Source organism: Lytechinus variegatus, chromosome 12 (assembly GCF_018143015.1).
Source record: "Lytechinus variegatus isolate NC3 chromosome 12, Lvar_3.0, whole genome shotgun sequence".
NCBI lineage: Eukaryota > Metazoa > Echinodermata > Echinoidea > Temnopleuroida > Toxopneustidae > Lytechinus > Lytechinus variegatus.
In genome coordinates this window covers 10,089,506-10,112,752 of record NC_054751.1, presented here as the reverse complement: position 1 = coordinate 10,112,752, position 23,247 = coordinate 10,089,506, and the positions used below count along the sequence as shown (strand labels likewise).

The following is a 23,247-nucleotide window of genomic DNA, read 5'->3' as shown; positions in this document are numbered from 1 at the left end:
TATACACTATGTTTGCATACTGTATATTTAGAATAACAGAAGAAAGATTTATACCAAAAATATTAGATGTGATTAAACATAATTCTTAAATCTGCCCATGTTGGGAGCTGTAGGAAATATGTAGGCAGGAAGTGAGTTCCACAGGTGAAGTGTCCTTGGTGTGAATGAAGAGGTGTGTTCAACAGTCACTGTACCAAGTTACTTGTTTTAATTTTCCTAAGTGTTAATTGTAATATTTATCAGAGGACTGGAAGATGATACGATCATGAAAAATAGACTCAAGTATATAAACTTAATCATGAAAGATAACATCTTCATTTCATTGGAATTTGGATTAGAGCCAGCAACGATTTTTTTTTATGTTCCCAAACTATTCTCATCACCTTATAAATTACTGCAATGTTACGTTTATCATTATTTGTGTGGCAAATTTTGAGAGACAAAATAGATACTGAGTCTGCATTCCACGATGTGGTTTGTATCTCTAAAGGAAATATCACATATTATCACCCGAATCAGACATCTGAGCTGGTCATTTACAAAACCGTATTGCCCTACATTTTCTGAATATCGGGAAGGGTAGGTATATTGTTTGTATTTTCCTCGGTCTCAATGTGCGCATTTACTTTGCATGCAGAGATGACGCAAAATATACCTTTGTATTTTCCCTGGTCTCACATCCGGGCATTTGTGGATGCGTATAAAGACATACGCTTCATAAGGATCCGCGCACCAACAATATACGTCATAATAAAGACAATGCTGGATCCGAGCGCTTGCAAGTACGTCATAATGGTAAAGTGCAGAGCCTAGACCGATATTAACATGACACAAATGAACTCTATTTTCAAAAGAAATATCCCCATTATCATGATTTTTGCTCTAGATATCTGATTTGGATGATAATAAAAATATTGACTAGCTCTTCTTTCGGGGAACATCAAATATATTGCCCTTAAATGACCCATATTGCCCTCGTCTAAAGACTCGGGCCAATATGATTCATTTGCTGGCAATATATTTGATGTTCCCCTCAAGGCCAGTCAATATCATATAAATATGCCACCTGATATTCAAACACAGTAAAAATATATTAGTTCATATTTTGAAAGGATCTACACGTTTACCAACAGTAAATATTTCTATACATATATATATCTACAAGATAATAAATACATTCAATTAACAATCCCCCTATGTTTGAGGGTTCGTCACTTGACTTACTAGAGTTTCTGATGCATATTTTGTGGAACTTCCGTTGGCATATGCTGTCTGCACAAGACCCAAATTGAGCTGCAATCCACTCTGTGTTAGTAATTCTTGAATATAACCAGCAATCTGAGAAAGAAACAAGACTCATTTTAATAAACGATGTTTATCATGCCTAGGAGGAGGTTTTAGTGTTGGATGCATCCTCCAGCCCCCCCCCCCTTCCTCTCTCTTCCTAGCTTTCTGCATAACTACAAGTTGAAATAATATCTTTGAAACCCCTAGTAATATGTTAACGTCATTCTCCAAGGAGAGCTGACATTTTTTTTGAGGGGGGGGGGGGTGGGGATGTCCTCCCCAGGAGCCATGCACTGAGTAGGGGGATGATCTGGGGGCCCATCTTACAAAGAGTTACAATTGGTCTAATCGACCTCAACTGTATGGAAATCTATCAATGTCATTTTTTTTCTACAGGAAATTTACACGAAGCCTTGGTAAACAAAGAGAAGCCCACTGAATTTTCAAGCAAACAATTGAATATATTAATGTACATTACAGTTAGAAAATATTTTGAACAAATACGCATTTAAGATGTAGACTTTGCTGGCTTTCCATAGTTGTGGTTTTTATTTTTATTTTATTCTACTTATTTACATACCACTTGTGGGAAGGAACACCTTTTCGGCAAATGCTGTTTTAGGCAGGGGTCCATGATTGATTGGATCAATCGCAACCCTTTGTAAGACGGGGCCCTGGTGTGAATAGGGGTAGTACTTTCATGGGACAGCTGCCCTGGGATTGTTCTATTTTCTAGTTCACATGAAAACTTGTAATGCTCTCAAGTCTTCATTAAAGTGATTGGTTAACATTGGTTTGACTTTAAAAAAATCTGAGCTAGAAGGTCACACTTGTCACCTGTGTCTGTGATATGTAACAAAAATGAAGCCCAGAAAAAATTGGGTTCGAAAATAATTATTTAGTGCTTCAAAAATTGAAATATGTGACCGGAAACACCATCTTAATTTCATCCTATACACTTATGTGTACTATTTAGGCGTCTATAAGACACCTATTTACAAACTCGGGGTTTGTCTTGTAGTTTTAGCTTTTCATTCTCTTGTTTTCAGGGTTTATTAGTTCTAATACATGCACTTGTACACATGTTTCATCTTGGTTTGAGAATTTTTTTAAATCGGCTGCTCACAAAGTTAAACAATACCTTTAATTTCACATTTTCCTGATCATTCAAGCAGAAGGACTTGCTACACTATGAGGAAACCAAACCAATAAATTTTCACCTTTCTTTCTCACAATTGTATATATTTTATTTCTGTCACCTTTGGTAAGAGTTAAATATGAATATATACACACTTAAATCAAATCTTTGCAGCAGTTGTTAACATCAGCTTGATATAACAATTACAATAGAGATCTATAAAATATTGTTTTTGTCCCCAACAGAAATGTTGTATTTTGCATCACTCTTAGTGCACCGACCTCATATAATAAGCTAGGTCGACGTTGTGTAAACAATCATTGATGCAACTATAATGCATTCAAAGTAATGTTGTGCATGAATAGTTCAGATATTCAGGTCACTATCTGGTGTAGTTACTGCAAACATTGTAATCTTACATGTTTAATTTGAGTTATTGAATGGTACTATCGTGCTTGAGTGAAGCCACACCTAAATGTAAAATATTGAATATTGAGACATTAAAACTGAATACAGAGGCCCGTATTCTGAAGTCGGGTTTAAGTTAAACTCAGGTTTAAAGTTGTGGTATAAGTATGGATAGCCAATTGTTACATAAATCACTGACAGTAGAGATATCATATTTCAGCTCATTTGGCTCTCAAATCATTCATAATTGTATAGGGAGTATAAAAAGATTGTCTTCACCATCAATGAATCATAAAAGAGCACAGCAAACATAAGAAACATACAACTTAATAAAAATTTTGACACTTTTGGCTTCTTATGATTTTAGCACAGAGTTAGACCATGGTCTAATTTAAGCCTGACTTCAGAATACGGGCCAGAGAGTCAAGACTGCATTTCATTACATATTCTGTCTACATTGGCCCTTATGTTATTCAACAACACTCCAGTCAAGCAAATATGCTTACTGATTGATAGAAATAGACATTTTTAGGGGGTGAGGGTGGGGCTGCTCATGAGTATTTGAAATAAAAAGAAAGATCCCTTACCTCCACTCCTTCAAAACTACCCGTTTCTATTCAGAATATTCAAGGATATATGTTTTGATCCTACATGTACATCTACAAACTCAGAAAAACAAATCTGGGTCCCATTTCATATTAATAAAAGACCTGTTATAATAACAATTGAAAAGTTTCTGTAACAAATTTACCATCAGCCAATCAGATTAAAGGATTTCAGTAGCTTTTAACTGTTATTGCAAATTTGTTATTACAACAAGTTTTATGATATTGGGCCCCAGGGCCCTGTTTCACAAAGCACAGCCCTTGCTTGAAAGGTTGATTTTTACTCTTCATTACATTGATTATTATGTGCAATCAACCACAAAACTCTATTATACGATCGATTGCTAGGCTTTATGTGACAGGCCCTAGAAGTAAATGAATGCTAGGAATATTCAACCAATTCTCACCAATGTCGCTATCTTGTCGCCATCAAGGAGATGAAAGCACTGATCTGCAGAAAAATCGGAAGAATAATTCAATAATTCTTTTCTATGTTTGCACACACATCTACACTTTTAAAACGAATATGTAACATTTATATATTGCCTATTAAACATAGTGTCTCTAAGCACTGTATATACAGTTTCCCGGTTGTCGGGGTGAGAATGAAAACATGTTAACATTTACAGTGAACTTATTTTCTTTATAGTCAAGTTTGAAAAATCATTAAAAAAAAACACCCAACACAACACATGCAAAGAGCATGCCCTCCAATCCTCAATCTAGACATATAAACATATTTTTTTGTATCATCAACTACATATGTTATTACATACATGTAAATAGTTGGCTCACTAATACAGTAACCAAACCTCAGTAACAGATGTTGACTTCCTCAATAAACATACTTAATAAAGCGTAAATAATCAATTAAATCTGCATAAACAATGGTTTTTAAAGCACTGATTTTAAAAACATTTGAGAATTCAGGCTTTATGAATCATGGAAGAAAGAAGAAATGGAAAGTTTAACATGACGGGAAAAAAATTCCACTCATTCTTACTTGTGTCGATGTAAAAATAAACAATTCGATCTGCATCGCCATCAAAGGACACACACTTCACTCCTACTTGGCTTGGCATACCTACACATACAGGGGAAATAAGAAAAAGGTATTAAAACTATTTATTACTGCCAGGATAATAATCAGGATGATTCTCATATGCCGTGATCATTGTCTTCAAGATTATGATCTCCAAAAAGCAACTTCAAGACAAGTTCAGTTGATGTAAGTAATTAGAATTCATTTATTCATTCATTCATTCATTTATTTATTTATTTATTTATATGTTTATTTATTTCATTTTGTTTACCCAGGGTAACCCCATCAGTGGACTAAGCACTGTTTTTCTTGGGGGCCCTGCATACAAGTAGCAAATACATAAATATAACAAGTATAAACAATGAAAAGGTATAAAACAAGGGAGAAAATATGTTCAAAGAGACAAGCAACCAATAAGGTACTGCAGGTTTAATTCTCAATTAGCTGGGTAGCCAGCAGACATTTTCACACACCAGCAAACATGATGATATTAGTATTTGTATTTGTACACCTATTAAAATTTGAAATAGCAGGGTAGCCAGTATACTTTATACATGTCGATATATCACCTGTTTGAAGTGCATTAGTATTTTTATGGCTCTACAGAGCACAATGATAATAGGAAGCAATACACATCAATCAAATTTGAGTTATCAATATTTCATAATTCAGGGAGTGTGCTCATTCCTTATGGCCAAATGATGCACATTAAAACTCATCTTGCCAAGATATATATTCTGAAAGACAACACCATATTACACTGACGTTAGTATAAATTGACAGTTGCTAACTACACTTTACAAGGAAATGTTACTTTTGTCACTTGCTTCCTTTTTGTGATTATAAGGCAGAACATAGACTAACCTGATGATGGCTTCTGCTGAACTTTCACATAGTCGGCTCCACACTATTGAAAAAATAAAGGATTAACTACTACTGTATTTTTATTCTTAATAATATATTTCAGACACACAGGTTAAGTATTTTGAAGCATTGTTAAAGCTCATTATTTTTGTATTCTTCATATTGGCAAGCCATATATTTATCTTCCTTTTTTTATATCAATGCGACTGAAATAAATAGAAATTAAAACGGGATGTTTATTTAGAAAAGAATACTCTACATCCCAACAGTCCACTTTCTTGCCCCTCTATATCACTTCTACCTAAATCCACTTTTCTCATTCCTTAGGGCTCACCACATGGTGTACCAAAAAAAAATCCATCGAATGATGGTAAGGGATGTTTTTCTGTTAGAAATTTGCCTATTTGCATAGAAAGGATTTTAGTGATCCTTCCTTTTTAATGATACAAAGAAGTATTGACAATCTCATTGGAACATTTGGTGTTGGAGGTTGGTGAGGCAGTTGATTCATGCTCTTAACACTAACTCCAAAAACATTGTACTTAAATCACCATCATTCATCCCTAAACAATACCAATGTTTATATCAACACTAAACCAACATCAACACTGTAGACCAAAAACAATTCCAGCACCAATACCACTACTGTATTAAAATTCTCCCCAAGAAGTGTCAAAACCACTCTTACCATCTCATTGAGTTTGCCATTTGATCCATCGTTACATACAGTAATATTAAGGATAGAGCTCTCCATATGGTTTAGGAACTGCATCACTTTGAGGGCACCAACCCCATTGGCTCCATCAAGCAAGATTTGATTACTGTAGTCTCCGCCTCCTACATCACTCTGAGGAGAGAATAAATACAGAACTCTTTTACAATCATGAAAGTTCATCTGTGTTGTATTGGTAGAAGATATTGAAAGCATAAACGCACTCGACAATTTATCTCAATTTTTTTCAGATACACACTGCAGCCATAATCAATGTGACCAGATCTAGCTATGCTGGTGGTATAATCATGAATATCAGATTGAAGTTAGGTGGAAGTTTTGGAGAAGGTGCTGCTGATTATCGAAAATATTTACATCCAGGCACTCAGACCTAGTTGCAAAAAAAAAAGATTAAGGGCGCTACAAGCTTCCACATGTCTACAACTCAATCATTGATCATTATCTCCGCAGGGTCAGATCAGATTCCAGTTCCACAACGACTATGACAATACAGGAAAGAATCTTACCAGCTTGTGAAGACTGTGGAATGCATGGGCCAATTTCTTGTAATAGCCTTGTTCTGTATGCTGTCCATATGCTTGCTTAGTGTTGTAGCACCTTACCATATAATGAAGCTGGGGTGTTGACAACAAGCCTAGAAATTAAAACAATTTCAGGAATTTGTGGAAATCATCAAAAATGTATAATGTAACATGATTCCCCTACTACAAAAAAGGACTATTTTGTAATGTTTTCATTTAGAAGGGTTTGATTCCATTTGATCATTAATTATAACAAGGCAAAAGCAATTTTGTGTCTTGCCCACTCGTGAAAATAACCAGAAAATATTGTGATTTGCGGGGGCACGCAAGAAAATTATATCGAAACTTCATTGTGAAATGACTGGGATGGAATAACACTTGTCATAAGAGCCTTGAAGGTAAACTTAAATGTTGACCTGAAAATGACCTTTGACCTTACCATGTGACCTCTGACTGCAGCATAACATGCACGTCCCCAAGTCTATCTAAAATCCAAGTTTGGTTGAAACGTGACTTACGGTTGTGGAGTTAGGTGTCATAAGAGAGTCTTGCATGTAAACTTTAATGTTGACCAGAAAATTACCTTTGACCTTACCATGTGACCTCTGACTGCAGCTTAACATGCAGGTCCCACAAGTCCATCTACCATCCAAGTTTGGTTGAAAAGCAACTTACGGTTGCAGAGTTAGGTGTCATAAGAGTCTCGCATGTAAACTTTAATGTTGACCTGAAAATGACCTTTGACCTTACCAGACTGCAGCATAACATGCAGGTCCCCCAAGTCCATCTACCATCCAAGTTTCGTTGAAAAGCAACTAACGGTTGCGGAGTTAGGTGTCATAAGAGATTCTTGCATGTAAACTTTAACGTTGACCTGAAAACGACCTTTGACCTTACCATGTGACCTCAGACTGCAGCACAACATGCAGGTCTCCCAAGTCCATGTACCATCCAAGTTTGGTTGAAAAGCGACTTACGGTTGTGGAGTTATGTGTCATTACAGGTTTGTGACGGACTGACGACGGACGACATTTGGATCCCTAAGTCCGCCTTCACCTCTGGTGGGCGAGACAAAAATGAATGGTATTGAGCTACAATGAGCTACTAAAACCCAATTAACTTAAAATGCAAGATGATTTGATTAACACATAAAACATAAATAATACCCCCAAACAGACATGAAATATCATATTTTTGAAATTTTTAAGTTTTGCTAAATTTTACAAAACAGTTATACCGCAGTATGCAAATAAGAACACTGACTAATTGATTGTATTTATGAAACAAATAAAAAAATTGCATATTTCTCCTTATCCAATGTAAAACATATTTTGAATGGGCCATAAACATGTGAATCGTCATTACTGTAACTTTTGTGATTCAATCAAGAGCTTCTTTATCAAATCTATAGCAATAGAAATATTTGAATTTCATACATGACAATAGTGAGATGTTACTTCTCTCATTTTTTTTACTTGTTGAATATGGGTACACAAAATCTATCAATCTAGTATGGACCTTGCTCAAGAAATTAGATAAAACCATCCTTCACGAGGGGCTTACCATAATCCGTTAGTTGGCTTTCCATAGCAGTGACACCATCCTTCAGCGACTGAACAAGAGATACACTGCTGGGTCTGATTAAAAAAATCAAACACGAATGTAACATTTTGAACCCTAACGTGCATGTATGTCGTACATGTTAAAAATGCACATGCCAGTTCTTTTTTAAAGCAGAATTCCAACTTCTCTCTCCTTGCAATTTCATAACTGATTGATGAACCATTAAAGGACAAGTCCACCCCAACAAAAACTTGATTTGAATAAAAAGAGAAAAATTCAACAAGCATAACACTGAAAATTTCATCAAAATCGGATGTAAAATAAGAAAGTTATGACATTTCACAATTTCGCTTCATTTCACAAAAACAGTTATATGAACGAGCCAGCTACATCCAAATGAAAGAGTCGATGATGTCATTCACTCACTATTTCTTTTGTTTTTTATTGTTTGAAATATGAAATATTTTGATTTTCTCGTCATTGTCACGTGAAATGAAGTTTCATTCCTCCCTGAACACGTAGAATTTCATTATTTTAACATTTTGTGCTTCAGGAAGAAGGTCCTAATTGTCAAATTCATAAAAATTGAAATATTGTATAATTCAAACAATAAAAAAACAAAAGAAATAGTGAGTGAGTGATGTCATCAACTCTCTCATTTGGATGTAACTGGCTTGTTCATATAACTATTTTGTTAAAAATAAGCGAAACTTTGAAATGTCATAGCTTTCTTATTTTACATCCAATTTTGATGAAATCTTAGCATTGTGCTTGTCTTATCTTTCTCTATTGATTCAAATCAACATTTTTCTGAGGTGGACTTGACCTTTAAATATTTACAATGATAGTTCACTGAAAAGGATATCATTCATATCGATATATATTTTTAAATAAGAAAAAAAAAATCATTTTTTTTGGAATACAGATTTTTATACATGCATTAATGTTTTCACTAACAGATGACTAACAAATAAGTTCACACCCCCTTTTTTTACATTTCTTCAACACTAATGGAGAAATTGTACAAAAAACAAGCAGGTTCCATAATTATGGATTGACACTATTTGTAGACTGAATAGCAAAGCACTAGCCTACAGAAACATTCTGTACATACAGTGTAAAGGCTGAAATTTAAATAAAAATGTACCATCTGTGTACAAAGTGTAAACAAACTGCCTTCATCACACCCATGATTCAAGTGCAACTCAAAGCTTTATTTGCTCTTCTGACAGAATTTTCTCACATTTGAATTTTCTCACATTCAATGTTTGTTCTGTTGCTAAGCAACAAACTAGCAAGCACAGCAGAAAAAGTGAAATCTTGTTTACTGGGGTAACCACTTCTTAAGAGGGGTGTGGGTATACATTTAATTGTCAAACCCTGTAGATGTTCATGATACCAACATCTCCGGGATATTGACTCAACCATAAATTCTGGAGACTAAAATCATTTCATGATCAATGTAGATTGAATTGTCCTATTATAATAAGTTCAGCTTTGTTCTGTTTCAAACTGTCTCAATATGATTGAGAAATATTGATAATGATCAAATAACATGTATGCTGCCAGTTTTTAAATAACTAGATTTTTATTTTGTTTTCTTTACTTCATAGTTTAAGTTTCACGTGTTCCTCACAGAGAAATGCAAGTTCAGCCTGAACAATTCATACTTTGGGTAATATTTTGAATATGAGTGCATCTGTAGAGCAGTCTTTGCAAGGAACTCAATACTGTTACAGTTCTGAATTAACACAGAAAAAATTAAAGCTCATCATAACTACTTCATATTTCCCACAACTTTGACTTTGCCTCTCTCTCTCGAAATAGCACTGTTGCCAATCAGCACCAAATTATACACAATCATAAACCTCATAGCGTTTCAAGTCATCTGGCAAGTATAAGAGATAACTTCCTACCTTGTATCTCTGGCTACGAATACATTAGCAGACACTGAGAGGTCTACTTCTGCTTCTTTGATCACCTTCTTCACTGTGCTCTCAAGATCCTCATTGCTGGAATCAGATCAAAGTACAAAGAAATCTTACAATTTGCACTGTAAAGTAACCAGTTCCCAATTTCTAAAATTTGTCCTTCAGTGTTCTAAACATCAGATTCTGTGTTCGTCTTTGACATGAATAAAACATACAGTACATGCACGACATAGCAATTGCAGGAGAAAGTTACACAAGATAAGACATGTCCGGAAGAGTTACGCCAGAATGAAGGTAGTCCATCTGAAAATGTAAAAAACAAATTGGTTTGGACCGATTGGGTATAAAGTATAAGCATCCGTACCTGGAGTTTGCCATCCAAGTTGCATATCGTTCCCAATCTGGAACGAGCATCTCACCCATAGGTTCTACCAACTTCACACCATTATCCTCCTCTGGATTGTGGGATGCGGTTATCATTACTCCAACAGTGGCTGGTGTTTGAAAGAGAACAGAATGATTAATGTGGAGTGTTGTGGATTAGTGTGGAGCGTTGTGGCCCAGTGGATTAGTCTTTGGACTTTGAAACAGAGGGTCGTGGGTTCGAATCCCAGCCATGGCGTAATTTCCTTCAGCAAGAAATTTATCCACATTGTGCTGCACTTGACCCAGGTGAGGTGAATGGGTACCCGGTAGGAAGAAATTCCTTGAAAGCTCGAGCGCACGATCAAGGTAGCCGTGCTAAAGCCGGGGTAATAATAGCAGGGCCCGCTGGGAGAACAGTTTTCGGAACTGAAGTGGCTACCCTGGGTAAATATGTCGCTATTATTATTATTATTATTAATTGTGGCAGGGGCAGAGGAATTATTTGTTCTTGAATATTACATCACACTTAATGCTATTGCCACTGCAGTTATTATCACTGTTGCTCTTGATATTGATTTTGTAATTGTCATCACTATCACTATCAATCACAATCATAGACATCCGTCATGAATATTTATAATTGTCAATGCCATCATCATAGGCAGCATCAGCCCCCCCCCAAAAAAAAAAAGCAGTACACATTCACTACCATTGATCCTCATTGTATAATGACAATGAACTTCACCATCAGCAGCAGCCCTGCAATCCATTATCATCATCACCGTCATCATCATCACCATCATCATCATCACCATTATCATCAGCATCATCACCATCATCATCATCACCGTCATCATCACCATCACCACCTTTATCATCACCATCACCATCATCATCACCATCATCACCATCACCACCAAAACCACCACCACCATTATCATCATCATCACCATCATCAACATCATAATCATCATAATCACAGGCCTCGAAATAATCGACGGCCATCGACGGCCATGGCCGTCGATGCCCCCATTACTGGCCGTCATGCCCTTCTTCTTTTTGCTATAAGTTACGGCCACTAAAAATGTGCCCTTTTTTATATGGCCGTGGTGCCCTTTTCCTGATATATAATGTGCTCCTTTTGAAAGTCTGCACCTTTTTTTCTGAGCGAGGAAAACTTTTCTCCGATCTCAAAAAATATTAAATACCTTAGCTTTACCAGTGACGTCCAGTGCATGTATGCAGTCTAGTCCGAAGCAGCGCGAGCCGAACGATGAGCTAGCTATACACCGCTAGCGGCCGGCCGGCCGGCCGCTAAGCCGCGTTACATATGCTATGTAAGCTGCAGCATAAGAATGAACGAGCCTTCGATAAACAAAATGAGTTCATTGTCTGCGTGCACAAAACAATAAGAAAACACACAACCAAGCTCACTTGAGCTGATTGGACCTTCGGATAGCCAATGAAACTTTTGGGAAACAAAGAAGAAGGCACGTGGTTCCCTTATCGGAGAGGTCATGACTTCAGAAATAAATTGACCCCTCCCCCATCTGTGTGTGTGTGTGTGTATGAGGGAGAGAAATATAAGGGTGGGAGCCGGAGAATTCCTTTCATGTTTCAGAACAATAATGCAACCTTTTATCTATCCCCCTCACACCATGAAAACTACATTCCAACATGCGCCTGTCTTCACCGCCCGGGGGGCCACTTCCATTCACGAGTGGATACCATGCGCGACCATGGGGTCTCGAAAAGCACCCTAAACACGTAATTTCCATATTCTGAAAATGAACCCCTTAACAAGTATTGGCATGTGAAACCCTACCCTTAACAAGAATTGGAAACAAAACGATACTCTTGTCAAATATTCCCTGAAATGAACCCCTAAACAAGTAAAGGATTGTTTTATTGTTACGGGTCCTTCGGTCGTCGGCTTTACCATAATTGGTTAAGTACGACCCACCTTCTACACCTCGCGCAAATCGGACTCTAAACACGTAGTGCTGGGGCAAAAAGGACATCCTTTCAACATTTGAATTTTGTTTTATCATCTCCTCAAATTAGACCCTAAACACGTAATTTTCCTAGTGAAATAGATACTCTTTTTTCATTATTTTTGTGTTTTTGACACCCTTATCACGTTACGTACGTAACGTGCCCTATCGTGAAAAAGACATCCTTTTTACGTGTTTTTTTGGTCGCGCATGGTATCCACTCGCCAATGTAAGTGGCCCCCCGGGCTTCACCGGTACTTTCTCGACTAGTCTCCAAAAATAGACCCAGTTATACATGTAGGTTCAAATGATAAAAAATCGTAATTTTAAAAGGTATTTCAAATTAAATATTTTGCAAAATATTTTTTGAAATACATGTGTAGAATCGTGGGCAGTGCCACGAGTGGGGGCGGGGACATGGTGTGGGCGGGGACATGGTGTGGGCAAGGAATGTAATTGTTCAAGAAATGCTCCACCTGGGGTCAGTCTCAAAGAATAGTTCATGAATGAGTTGTTTACATCTTTGGGCTTTGGACTTTGAACTGGCTGATCTGGGCTGATTCATTCATATGCAGGGGTGTGGCACTTGGAGGGATGCATGCATAATACCAGAGTACCAGCATGGATTTAGGAAGGATTTTCATTGGAACAATAAACTGAAAGTTTTAATCTCATTTCATGTAGTTTCTTTTGATATAAAAATCATGGAGAAGGGGAAAAAGGTCCTACTTTCATTTATTCTAAGCATGTGACTTTGATGGAGATTTCTTCATGGGGACGGGGGTCACAATAAAGTAGGTCAACTATTGTGACTTAAAAGACCTGATTCCCGACGAACAATCGAATCATTCGATTATTTTTTCAGGAAATTATTGAATGGTAAAAATGACAATCGTCCCAGGCCTAACATCCATGCACCATAGCGGTCACGCACAGTTCTCAAACTCCTTTGCTATTCGTTCATTGTGTGCAGAGAGGGCGGGATAAAATGACACAGTACAAGTACATGTTCCTTGTATACAATGCATTTATTCCAAGTTCCACTCCCATCATATCAGCCCATATCAGTAAGCGCAGCTACCGGTAGGTCACGGAAGTAGGTCAATTTTTGAGTGCGTGATTTCTGATATTCCGGGGGGGGGGCGTTTCATCAACATTTTCATCTGACAAGTTGTCAGATCTGACATCTTTCCATGATTTTGATTGGCTGAGAGGCACTGTTCCTATGGTAACTGTCGGATAAAATGGGACTTGTCGGATAAAACGTCCGACAAGTCCTTTCATGAAACGCTCCCCAGGAATCTCGATTAATCGAACTAATCGATTGTTTCCTCTGGCGAACAATCGAATGGCAAAAAGGGTATTCGTCCCAGGCCTACTTGGCATGCCATGAGGTAATTTGGATAAAGAATTAGATGAAATTAATTTACTTCTACCAGAGGTACTTTTACTTGATTTGTTAATATGTACATGTTACATGTTGGATGTCAAATTCAAGACTCAAAGCAATGCAATGATGTGTTATCCTGTCCTGAAGAGACAAGAAGAATAATGAAACTTTCTTTTAAAACCTTATACAGTGAGTGTTGTCAGACTATAAAGTTCATTTTTTCTTAAGTAAATAATGTGGTTTGGTAATGAATCTGATGTATAACATCGACTATGGAAAGCCCCCCCCCACGCCGCGAAACTGTAACACCTACAAATAATTTATTTCATGCCCCTTAAAAATTGGCCTTGGTGCCCCTCTGTATGGCCTTGGTGCCCTCTGCTGCCTGGCCTCAGTGAAAAAGTGCCCCTCAAAAAAGTGGCCTTGCCCCCAAAAAATCCTATTTCGAGGCCTGTAATCATCACCATCATCATCATCATCATCATCACCATCATCACCGCCAACACCACCACCACCATTACCACCACCATCATCATCATCACTGTCATCATAATCATCACCATCATCATCACCTTAATCACCATCACCACTATAATTATCAGTATGAGTACGAGGGGTGATAAGAGCATTCATCATATTGGACATGGAATGTTGGTCAATTTATCTCTTTTGGGGTACATATCACACAAGTTCTTGTCCCTAATCAACAATTTTCATTTAACATGTACATGTAGTTATAGATATACAGAGGAAAAAAAATCAACATACCTTTCGTCTGTTTTGATCTAAGTGCTGCAAGGATACCCATCCTGTACATCACAGAATCCAGAAGATTTGCCCTGAGATTTAGAGGGAAAATGTAAAATACTTTGACATAAAAACAACATGCTAAAAACTTTTATTCGAATAAAATTTAGACTCAAAGCTACCCTGATGTACCCCAAGAAATATGAAAGGGCATTAATTACCGGGTAAGCTTTTTTTGTACTGTATTCCTCAATACTAGTATTAATATAATGTTCAATAATCTATATTGTTATACCGATCAATTCCATTTCTATTTTTGAGCTGAATTGTTTATGAGCCACAGAAGGGCACCAGCGGCGGATCTTTCTTTTTCTGTTACTCTGCATTTTTCCAATACATGTTAGTTCTCAAAACAATCACTTCCAAGTTCTTGGTATTGGAAAAAAAATCACAAGGAGTGAACATGATTTTAAAGGGTAAGTTTATACTGAAGAAAAGTTTGTTGTAAAAATAGCAGAAATATTTGTGAGGGTTTGAGGAAAATCTATTAAAAATGAAGAAATTTATTAGAATTTTAAGTTATAACAAGTGGAATGCCTCTGGCCGTCTCACCTGCATCACGCGGTTCAATATAGCAGCAGTGCTGACTTTGCATACTACTCTAACTCGCACAAGATGTTCAGTGATACATGGTTACTCTTATGTCCTCTTTTTATGAACTAGACCAATAAACTTACAGAGATATGATGGTTATTCAACAAAAAACCCCAACATGGCCAAAGTTCATTGACCTTACATGACCTTTGACCTTGATCATGTGACCTGAAACTGGAACAGGATGTTCAGTGATACTTGATTACTCTTATGTACATGTACAAGTTTCATGAATCAGATCCATAAACTTTCAAAGTTATGATGGTAATTCAACAGATACACCCAATTCGGCTAAAGTTCATTGACCTTTGACCTTGGACATGTGACCTGAAACACGCACAGGATGTTCAGTGATACTTGATTACTCTAATGTCCAAGTTTAATGAACTAGACCAATAAACTTTCAAAGTTATGATGGTAATTCAACAGATACCCCTGATTCGGCCAAAGTTCATTGACCCTAAATGACCTTTGACCTTAATCATGAGACCTGAAACTTGCACAAAATGTTCAGTGATGCTTGATTACTATTATGTCCAAGTTTCATTAGTCAGATCAATAACTTTCAAAGTTATGATGGGATTTCAACAGATATCCCCAATTCGGCCAAAGTTCATTGACCCCAAATGACCTTTGACCTTGGTCATGTGACATGAAACTCATGCAGGATGTTCAGTGATACTTGATTAACCTTATGTCCAAGTTTCATGAACTAGGTCCATATGTTTTCTAAGTTATGATGACATTTCAAAAACTTAACCTCAGGTTAAGATTTCGATGTTGATTCCTCCAACATGGTCTAAGTTCATTGACCCTAAATGACCTTTGACCTTGGTCATGTGACATGAAACTCTAATAGGATCTTCAGTAATACTTGATTAACCTTATGGCCAAGTTTTATTAACTAGGTCCATATACTTTCTAAGTTATGATGTCATTTCAAAAACTTAACCTCAGGTTAAGATTTGATGTTGACGCCGCCGCCACCGCCGCCGCCGTCGCCGTCGGAAAAGCGGCGCCTATAGTCTCACTTTGCTTCGCAGGTGAGACAAAAACGAGCAGCTGCCCCATATCATGTTATGTAAATGTAATATAGAATACATAAATTTCATTTTTTAATGGTTCCTGATGACTTATTTCTGTTTTCTTTTCATGATCGGGTGCAAAATGATTTGTCTATTGATAAACAAAAGGTACCGGGTACAGTAAACACCATTTTCATTTTTTTGAGAAAAATCACTTTTCATTGATTTTTCACCATTCGCTGTGTAGGAATGCTGCTTGCATGACGTCACAAATCAAATAATTAATAATTAAAGAACTTTTTAATCCTTTAATGGATTTTCTCAAACCTTCAGCAACATTTTCTATTATTTTGGGGCTATTTTTCCAATAAACATTTTGTCAAGGCAAACTGCCCCTTTAAACAATAGGCAGGGGCGGAGCGACGTCTCAACAATGACAGCACCGACCTTAGTGCAATGAAAACAAAGTATACCATAAGAAACACAATGAAATGAACAGCACTGAAAATTTCAGGAACATTTGTAAACTTCCAAATAACGAATGGGTAAAATTGATTATCACGACGTTCAGCATAAGTAGGAATATGATGTTTGTGTATTATTTTACACATTGGAGCAATTTAAAAAATGACCCCTATTGACCACATTTTGACCCCTAAGTATAACACGGTCAAGATGACCGTTAGAAATTTGTCACCAAGTTGAAAGTTGTTCCTTTCGATGTCACCAATTAATTGGCCAATTTGTCAAAGTAGATTACCTATTAAGCTGCCTGACTAAAAGATCTGCCTGTGGCTGAGCATGTCATGTGGGCTGTGGCCGTTCACCCATTTGTTTGCCACATGTTCCGGCATGCGCCGGCCCGCTTTGTGGGCCGGCGCCCAGGAGCTCACTGTGTATTTACCCATACTCACGGGACTAGGGTAGATTAAAATTTATTTCGTGATCATAAATAATTTATATATATTGATATTGATATATAGGCGTAGGAAGGTGTAAGAATGAATAAAATTAACAGAATTCTTGTGATTTTGGTTTAAAAAGGGAAATCCATCTTTGTTTTGGTTCTTCGCTTAAGACACTATGGAGAGAGTGTCAAGACGTCAATGATGAAGAACTAGGCCTATATGACATATAAAATTCATCATCATTGCGTCCTCAAGACTAGGCAGTATCCTGACATCGAGGCACAGACTGGAACCTCAAAAAACGAAAAGTTCTCTCCTTCTACCCCAGTCTCGATCAGCCATTTGTTATGAATTTTGTAAAATGGACGATCGAGACTGGGGTAGGAGTCAGAACTTTTCGTTTTTTGAGGTTCCAGTCTGTGCCTCCATGTCAGGATACTGCCACTCAGCTCGATAGACCTTCATCCATATGATCGTGGTAAGTGCATAATTTCTGTTTTCACAATTTATTTTGCTAGATATTTTGACCATAATCTACCCTCATGACCACTTGTTCACTGCTTCCACCCTGCCTGTGGTGAATCTACAGGTAGGACTATGGTATGTCAATGCTGTACAGAGCACACACTTAAAAAAATCATTAAAATAACACTTTTGTAACCAAAATTACTAATTTTCATACAGTCGCAATTCATTTTTCATTAGTAACTTGGGAATAATTTTTGCATTCACCAGAGCACTCAAAAACTTGAATTTTGGGCATATTTTGTGTACTCCCTCTATTGGTGGAAAGTAATATGGCAAGAAAATTTTCATTTTTAGATCTCTATTTTTAATTAAGATAAAAATGATTTAAAGAATCAAATTGAAATAAGAGCCAAGTTGTATAGGTGTAATGAAAACTGTCAGTGTAAAAAAATCAGGAATTTGCCCCAAAGAAAAAGAGAAAATAAGCCAAACATTGCCACCCTTATTTTGCCACACATGGAGATATAACTGAGAACAAGGTTACCGGTATATCATAACCTTGTTCATTGAATCAGTGCTCATGACCTAGTCTTGAGGACGCAATGATGATGATTTTTTTAAATATGTCATATATTTCTTCATCATTGACGTCTTGACACTCTCTCCATAGTGCCTTCAGCGAACGACCAAAACAAAGATGGATTCCCCCCAAAAATCCATCCTTTTAAACCGAATTAAAGAGCATTCATTTAATTTTATTAATTCTTACACCTTCCTACGCCTAATGCGTAGGAAGGTTTTAAATATTACTATTTAAAAATGTAAAAAAATGAAGATTTCTTACCTAACTGATGCCGCGTAGACCCCTCGTTCCACATGTAAACAACGGAAATACAATAGCGTCGACCCTTGAACCGCTTATGTATGACGTACTTCCGGAAAGCAATGCCGTCTTAACGAACAATTTAGAGATAAAAAATCTTATTTAACAAATATTAAAATTTATTTTGTGATCATAAATAATTTATATATATTGATATGAATTATTTATGATCACAAAATAAATTTTAATATTTGTTAAATAAGATTTTTTATCTCTAAATTGTTCGTTAAGACGGCATTGCTTTCCGGAAGTACGTCATACATAAGCGGTTCAAGGGTCGACGCTATTGTATTTCCGTTGTTTACATGTGGAACGAGGGGTCTACGCGGCATCAGTTAGGTAAGAAATCTTCATTTTTTTACATTTTTAAATAGTAATATTTAAAACCTTCCTACGCATTAGGCGTAGGAAGGTGTAAGAATTAATAAAATTAAATGAATGCTCTTTAATTCGGTTTAAAAGGATGGATTTTTGGGGGGAATCCATCTTTGTTTTGGTCGTTCGCTGAAGGCACTATGGAGAGAGTGTCAAGACGTCAATGATGAAGAAATATATGACATATTTAAAAAAATCATCATCATTGCGTCCTCAAGACTACTCATGACCCTAGTCCTGTGACTCAGTGTGAGTATGGGTAAATACATGGTTGTAAGGGTTTACAGGCATACACAGTATTGTTTGCACTAGAAGCTTTCATATATATTACTGAGGACTGCTTAATTCAGCTTATGCTTGATACATGTAAGGGAGAGGAGTGCGACTTTTGGGAAAGCTGCTAAAGCTATGGTCTTGGTTATGAGTTATCTGTAGAATAAAGCCTTTTAATGTTATTGTGTGACTCTAAAACTATCCTGTCTGAAGTCTGGTTCTTGTTCAGGTATTCTACCCCTTTCACGGTGATGGCTCCCGAGTCCTGGCGCTCCCTGGGATACATCATACATGTTCACATGATTTGAAGTCGCGAACTTCAGTTCACATCAAAATAATAAAAAAGCAAAGTGATGTCTGAAATTAAATTCAGACAATGACATCAAGATTGGAGCCATTAATTTTTATTTCGATCTAGGCTACAGCCGTTCCTGATCACGATAATCAGAAAAGGCAAAGCAAAAAAAAAAAGCAGTGGGCATGTTTTGGCATGCCCATATTTTATTGACATTGGATTTTCTTTGGAATGTGACTGAGTGGGACTGGGAGACTTGCTGTAACTTTTGCAAACAATTCCTGACAAGGAAATTTGTCCGAAGTCGGCAGGTGCGAAACTGAATCAGACTTTGCTTGCTAAACATAAACTCGCCAGGTGCGAAAGTGCACTTGCGCCGAATTGAGTCCACAACCCAACCCCGCCGCAGTTTACGGCGCAAACCCGCCGGTCGATACCCTCCGTCGTTTCTGTCTCAGCTCACGAGATGAAACTTGAAAGAAAGGAAGTTTCACTTACCGGCAACGGAATCCCGCGGTACCATAAGAATAATTCTGATCGATGGGTTTACCATGTCGGGCAGATCCTGTAGCTATCTTTTTGTAATACTCCATTTTTCTCTACTGAGGAGTGAGGATTACAGGTGTGAAAATACGTCAACGGCACGCTAAACACAGATTTACATGTGCTGCTAAACGTACACGAACTTTTCAATTCATTGACTATGGTACGCCAAAATGGGGATGTTGTTCCATAAATGAGGCCTGGTGAAAAAAAAAGTGATAGGAGAGCAGGGGCGGATCCACGATTTCCAAATGGGGGCACAGTTTTACGACGAAAATTTGTCAAGTAAAAAGGGTCCTCGCTTTAAAGGGGGGTGCATACTTGTGTCACAACGGCATTTTTAAAGGGATGGTCCGGGCTGAAAATATTTATATCTAAAATAAATGGAGTAAAATTCACAAAGTAAAATGTTGAAAGTTTCATCAAAATCGGACAACTAACGAAGTTATTGAATTTTAAAGTTAATATTTTTTTTGAAAACAGTTATATGCTCATCGTCATGAATATTCGTCATATGGGCTAATGATGTCACATCCCTACTTTCCTTTACGTTATTACATGAAATCATAAATGTTTCAGTTTTTCATACATGTGTAAATGATGTGTCTCCATTATGATGAAATAAGTTGCAGCAATAAATAACTAATGCACTCAGTCAGTTGTCGATTCAATTGTTTTACTTCTAGGTAGAACATTTTTGAATAAACCTTATTTCATATAATAAAATACAAAAGAAAAAGTGGGGATATGACATCATCAGCCCACCTAATGAATATTCATAAAGACATTCCTAGAACCGTTTCACCGAAATAATGCAAATCTTTAAAAATCAATAACTTCGTTATTTGTTGTCCAATTTTGATCAAATTTTCAGCATTTTGCTTTGTGAATTTTACTCTATTTATTGAGATATAAATATCTCCAGCGTGCATGTACCATCCTTTTATAATAACAAATTTTGATTATGCCTCTCAGAGCTAGGGGGGGGGCATTTGGAAATTTCATATTTTTTTTCTTGTTCGCACTTTTTCACAAGCTTCGGTAATAAATTGAACTTTGTTTCATATTATAAAGAGAAAACATAAAAAATTACATATTTCCATGAACGAGTGACGTCACTGGTTCGCTTGCATAACGACCACTGTTTTTTTTTAATATCATAATTTTCTTATTTCACATTCGATTTTAAAGCTCGGTCCCACTGCACTTACGGATGCACAGAGGACGTAAAACGGAAAAGAATCTTGTCATCCTTAGAGTACCTACAAAATAAAATAGAAGAAAATAAAAATGATTCTAAAAGACTTTGGCAGAATCTAAAAAGTTTGGGATTAAAAAAGAAAAATGGAAAGGACCAAGAATTAGTCGTTTCAATTGATGGAGAATTATGTCATGATAAGATAACTATTTCCAATGAATTCAATTCCTATTTTACAAATGTCGCAGCTACGTTGGTAGAGAAACTTCCATCTTGCAAAGACATTTTTAGTGCAGACAGTGAAAAGATTCGTGAATTTTATGAAAAAAAAAATATAAGCCAAGATAAATTTGAATTATTACCTGTTAGTGATCAATTCATTTTTAATGAGTTGCGTAAATTAAATGTATCAAAAAGCACTGGTTTAGATTTGATACCTGCTAAATTTCTAAAAGAAGGAGCAAAGAGTTTGTACAAACCATTAAATTTCTTGATAAATCTATCTATCTTTACTAGCACTTTCCCAGAGGATATGAAAATTGCAAAAGTAACTCCTATTCATAAGAAGAAAGATAAAACTGCTGTTGAAAACTATAGACCTATCAGTGTTTTAAGCATAGTATCCAAAATTCTTGAAAAGGCGGTATGTGTTCAGATCGAAAAATATTTTAAAGAAACTGATATGATTTACGAATATCAGTCAGGTTTTCGACATGACTATTCGACCGAGACATGCCTTATTCACTTGACTGATTATCTGAGAACAAATATTTCTAAGGGACAATTCGTTGGGATGGTACTTCTAGATCTTCAAAAAGCATTTGATACAGTTAATCACGGCATCTTATTGAAAAAATTACAAATATTGGGTTTTAACCAGGCTACTGTAGCATGGTTCAAATCCTACTTGTCGAATCGACATCAAGTAGTGGCTATTCGCGATATTCGTTCCAAAATTATGCCTATAACGTGTGGAGTTCCACAGGGAAGTATTTTAGGCCCAATCCTATTTTCAACTTATATCAATGACATGTCTATTTGTATAAAAGCTGGCTGTAAATTATTATTGTATGCAGATGATAGCGTACTACTTTGTTCAAATTCCAACCCAAAATTTGTTGAGGAAAAACTTAGCGAACAGCTGTCTACATGTGTCGATTGGATGACTGATAATAGATTATCGTTACACTTAGGCAAAACCGAAAGCATTCTGTTTTGTTCTAAAAGTAATCATAAAACTTCATTTGAATTTGAAGTATCATACAATAATAAGATAATTCAGAGGAAAGAATCTGTAAAGTATTTAGGCATTGAGTTGACTAGCTCCCTTTCATTTTCATCTTTAGTAGAATCAATCGTAAAAAAGGCGAATGCCCGTTTGAAATTTTTGTACAGGTATCAAAGTTGTATGGATCAAAAAGCAAGGCGTATTCTCTGTTTTGCACTTATTCAGAGTTTATTTGACTATGCTAACCCTGCTTGGTATAGTGGCATAAGCGAACTCGATAAAAAGAAGTTGAAAATTATACAGAATAAAATTGTTAGATTCATTAACTGTTCTGGTCCCAGAACCCATGTTGGCTATACCGAACTCACTGGAGCAGGTTTTCTTGAAGTCAACAAAAGATCAAAGCAGCTTATTTTGCACCACGTGCATAAAATCTATCACAATAGATCGAACCATTACATTGGATCAAACTTTAATCTCGTTACCGAAATACATAACTATAATACAAGAAACAGCCATTTCAACTTTTGCTTACCAGAAAGGATAGGGAGTATTGGTAACTCCTTTTATTACAATGCTATAAAACATTGGAATTCCCTTCCCAATTATATAAAGGAAATAGGAAACTTTTTGCATTTTAAGAGGAAATTGAAAGAATATCTTTCACTTGAGAGTCAAAAAGAAGATGCAAATGAGATGTTATACGGTTGATTAAGCCTGAATACTGACCTAGGTCTTTTCTCTTCTCTACCAGGTATTATTATGTATTTTACATAGTGTGATTGAAGCTTCGATATGTTCTTTCTTC

At 36.5% G+C, this 23,247-nt stretch overlaps 1 protein-coding gene across 1 annotated transcript in view; it reads right to left on the bottom strand.

The window, feature by feature from the left end:
- The window catches only part of LOC121424988 (phosphoacetylglucosamine mutase-like), a 31,912-nt gene extending 11,744 nt beyond the window's left edge, over nt 1-20,168 (bottom strand). The window contains exons 1-11 of the mRNA XM_041620900.1: nt 19,969-20,168; nt 14,611-14,681; nt 10,457-10,586; nt 10,078-10,173; nt 8,162-8,235; nt 6,584-6,711; nt 6,033-6,191; nt 5,345-5,387; nt 4,442-4,522; nt 3,846-3,889; nt 1,225-1,338 (exon numbers count right to left, since the gene is read on the bottom strand). Of these exons, the coding sequence (XP_041476834.1) occupies nt 1,225-1,338; nt 3,846-3,889; nt 4,442-4,522; nt 5,345-5,387; nt 6,033-6,191; nt 6,584-6,711; nt 8,162-8,235; nt 10,078-10,173; nt 10,457-10,586; nt 14,611-14,681; nt 19,969-20,063 (1,035 nt within the window). The 5' untranslated portion in view covers nt 20,064-20,168. The remainder of the gene's footprint in view (nt 1-1,224; nt 1,339-3,845; nt 3,890-4,441; nt 4,523-5,344; nt 5,388-6,032; nt 6,192-6,583; nt 6,712-8,161; nt 8,236-10,077; nt 10,174-10,456; nt 10,587-14,610; nt 14,682-19,968) is intronic.
- Nucleotides 20,169-23,247: the final 3,079 nt, after the last annotated feature.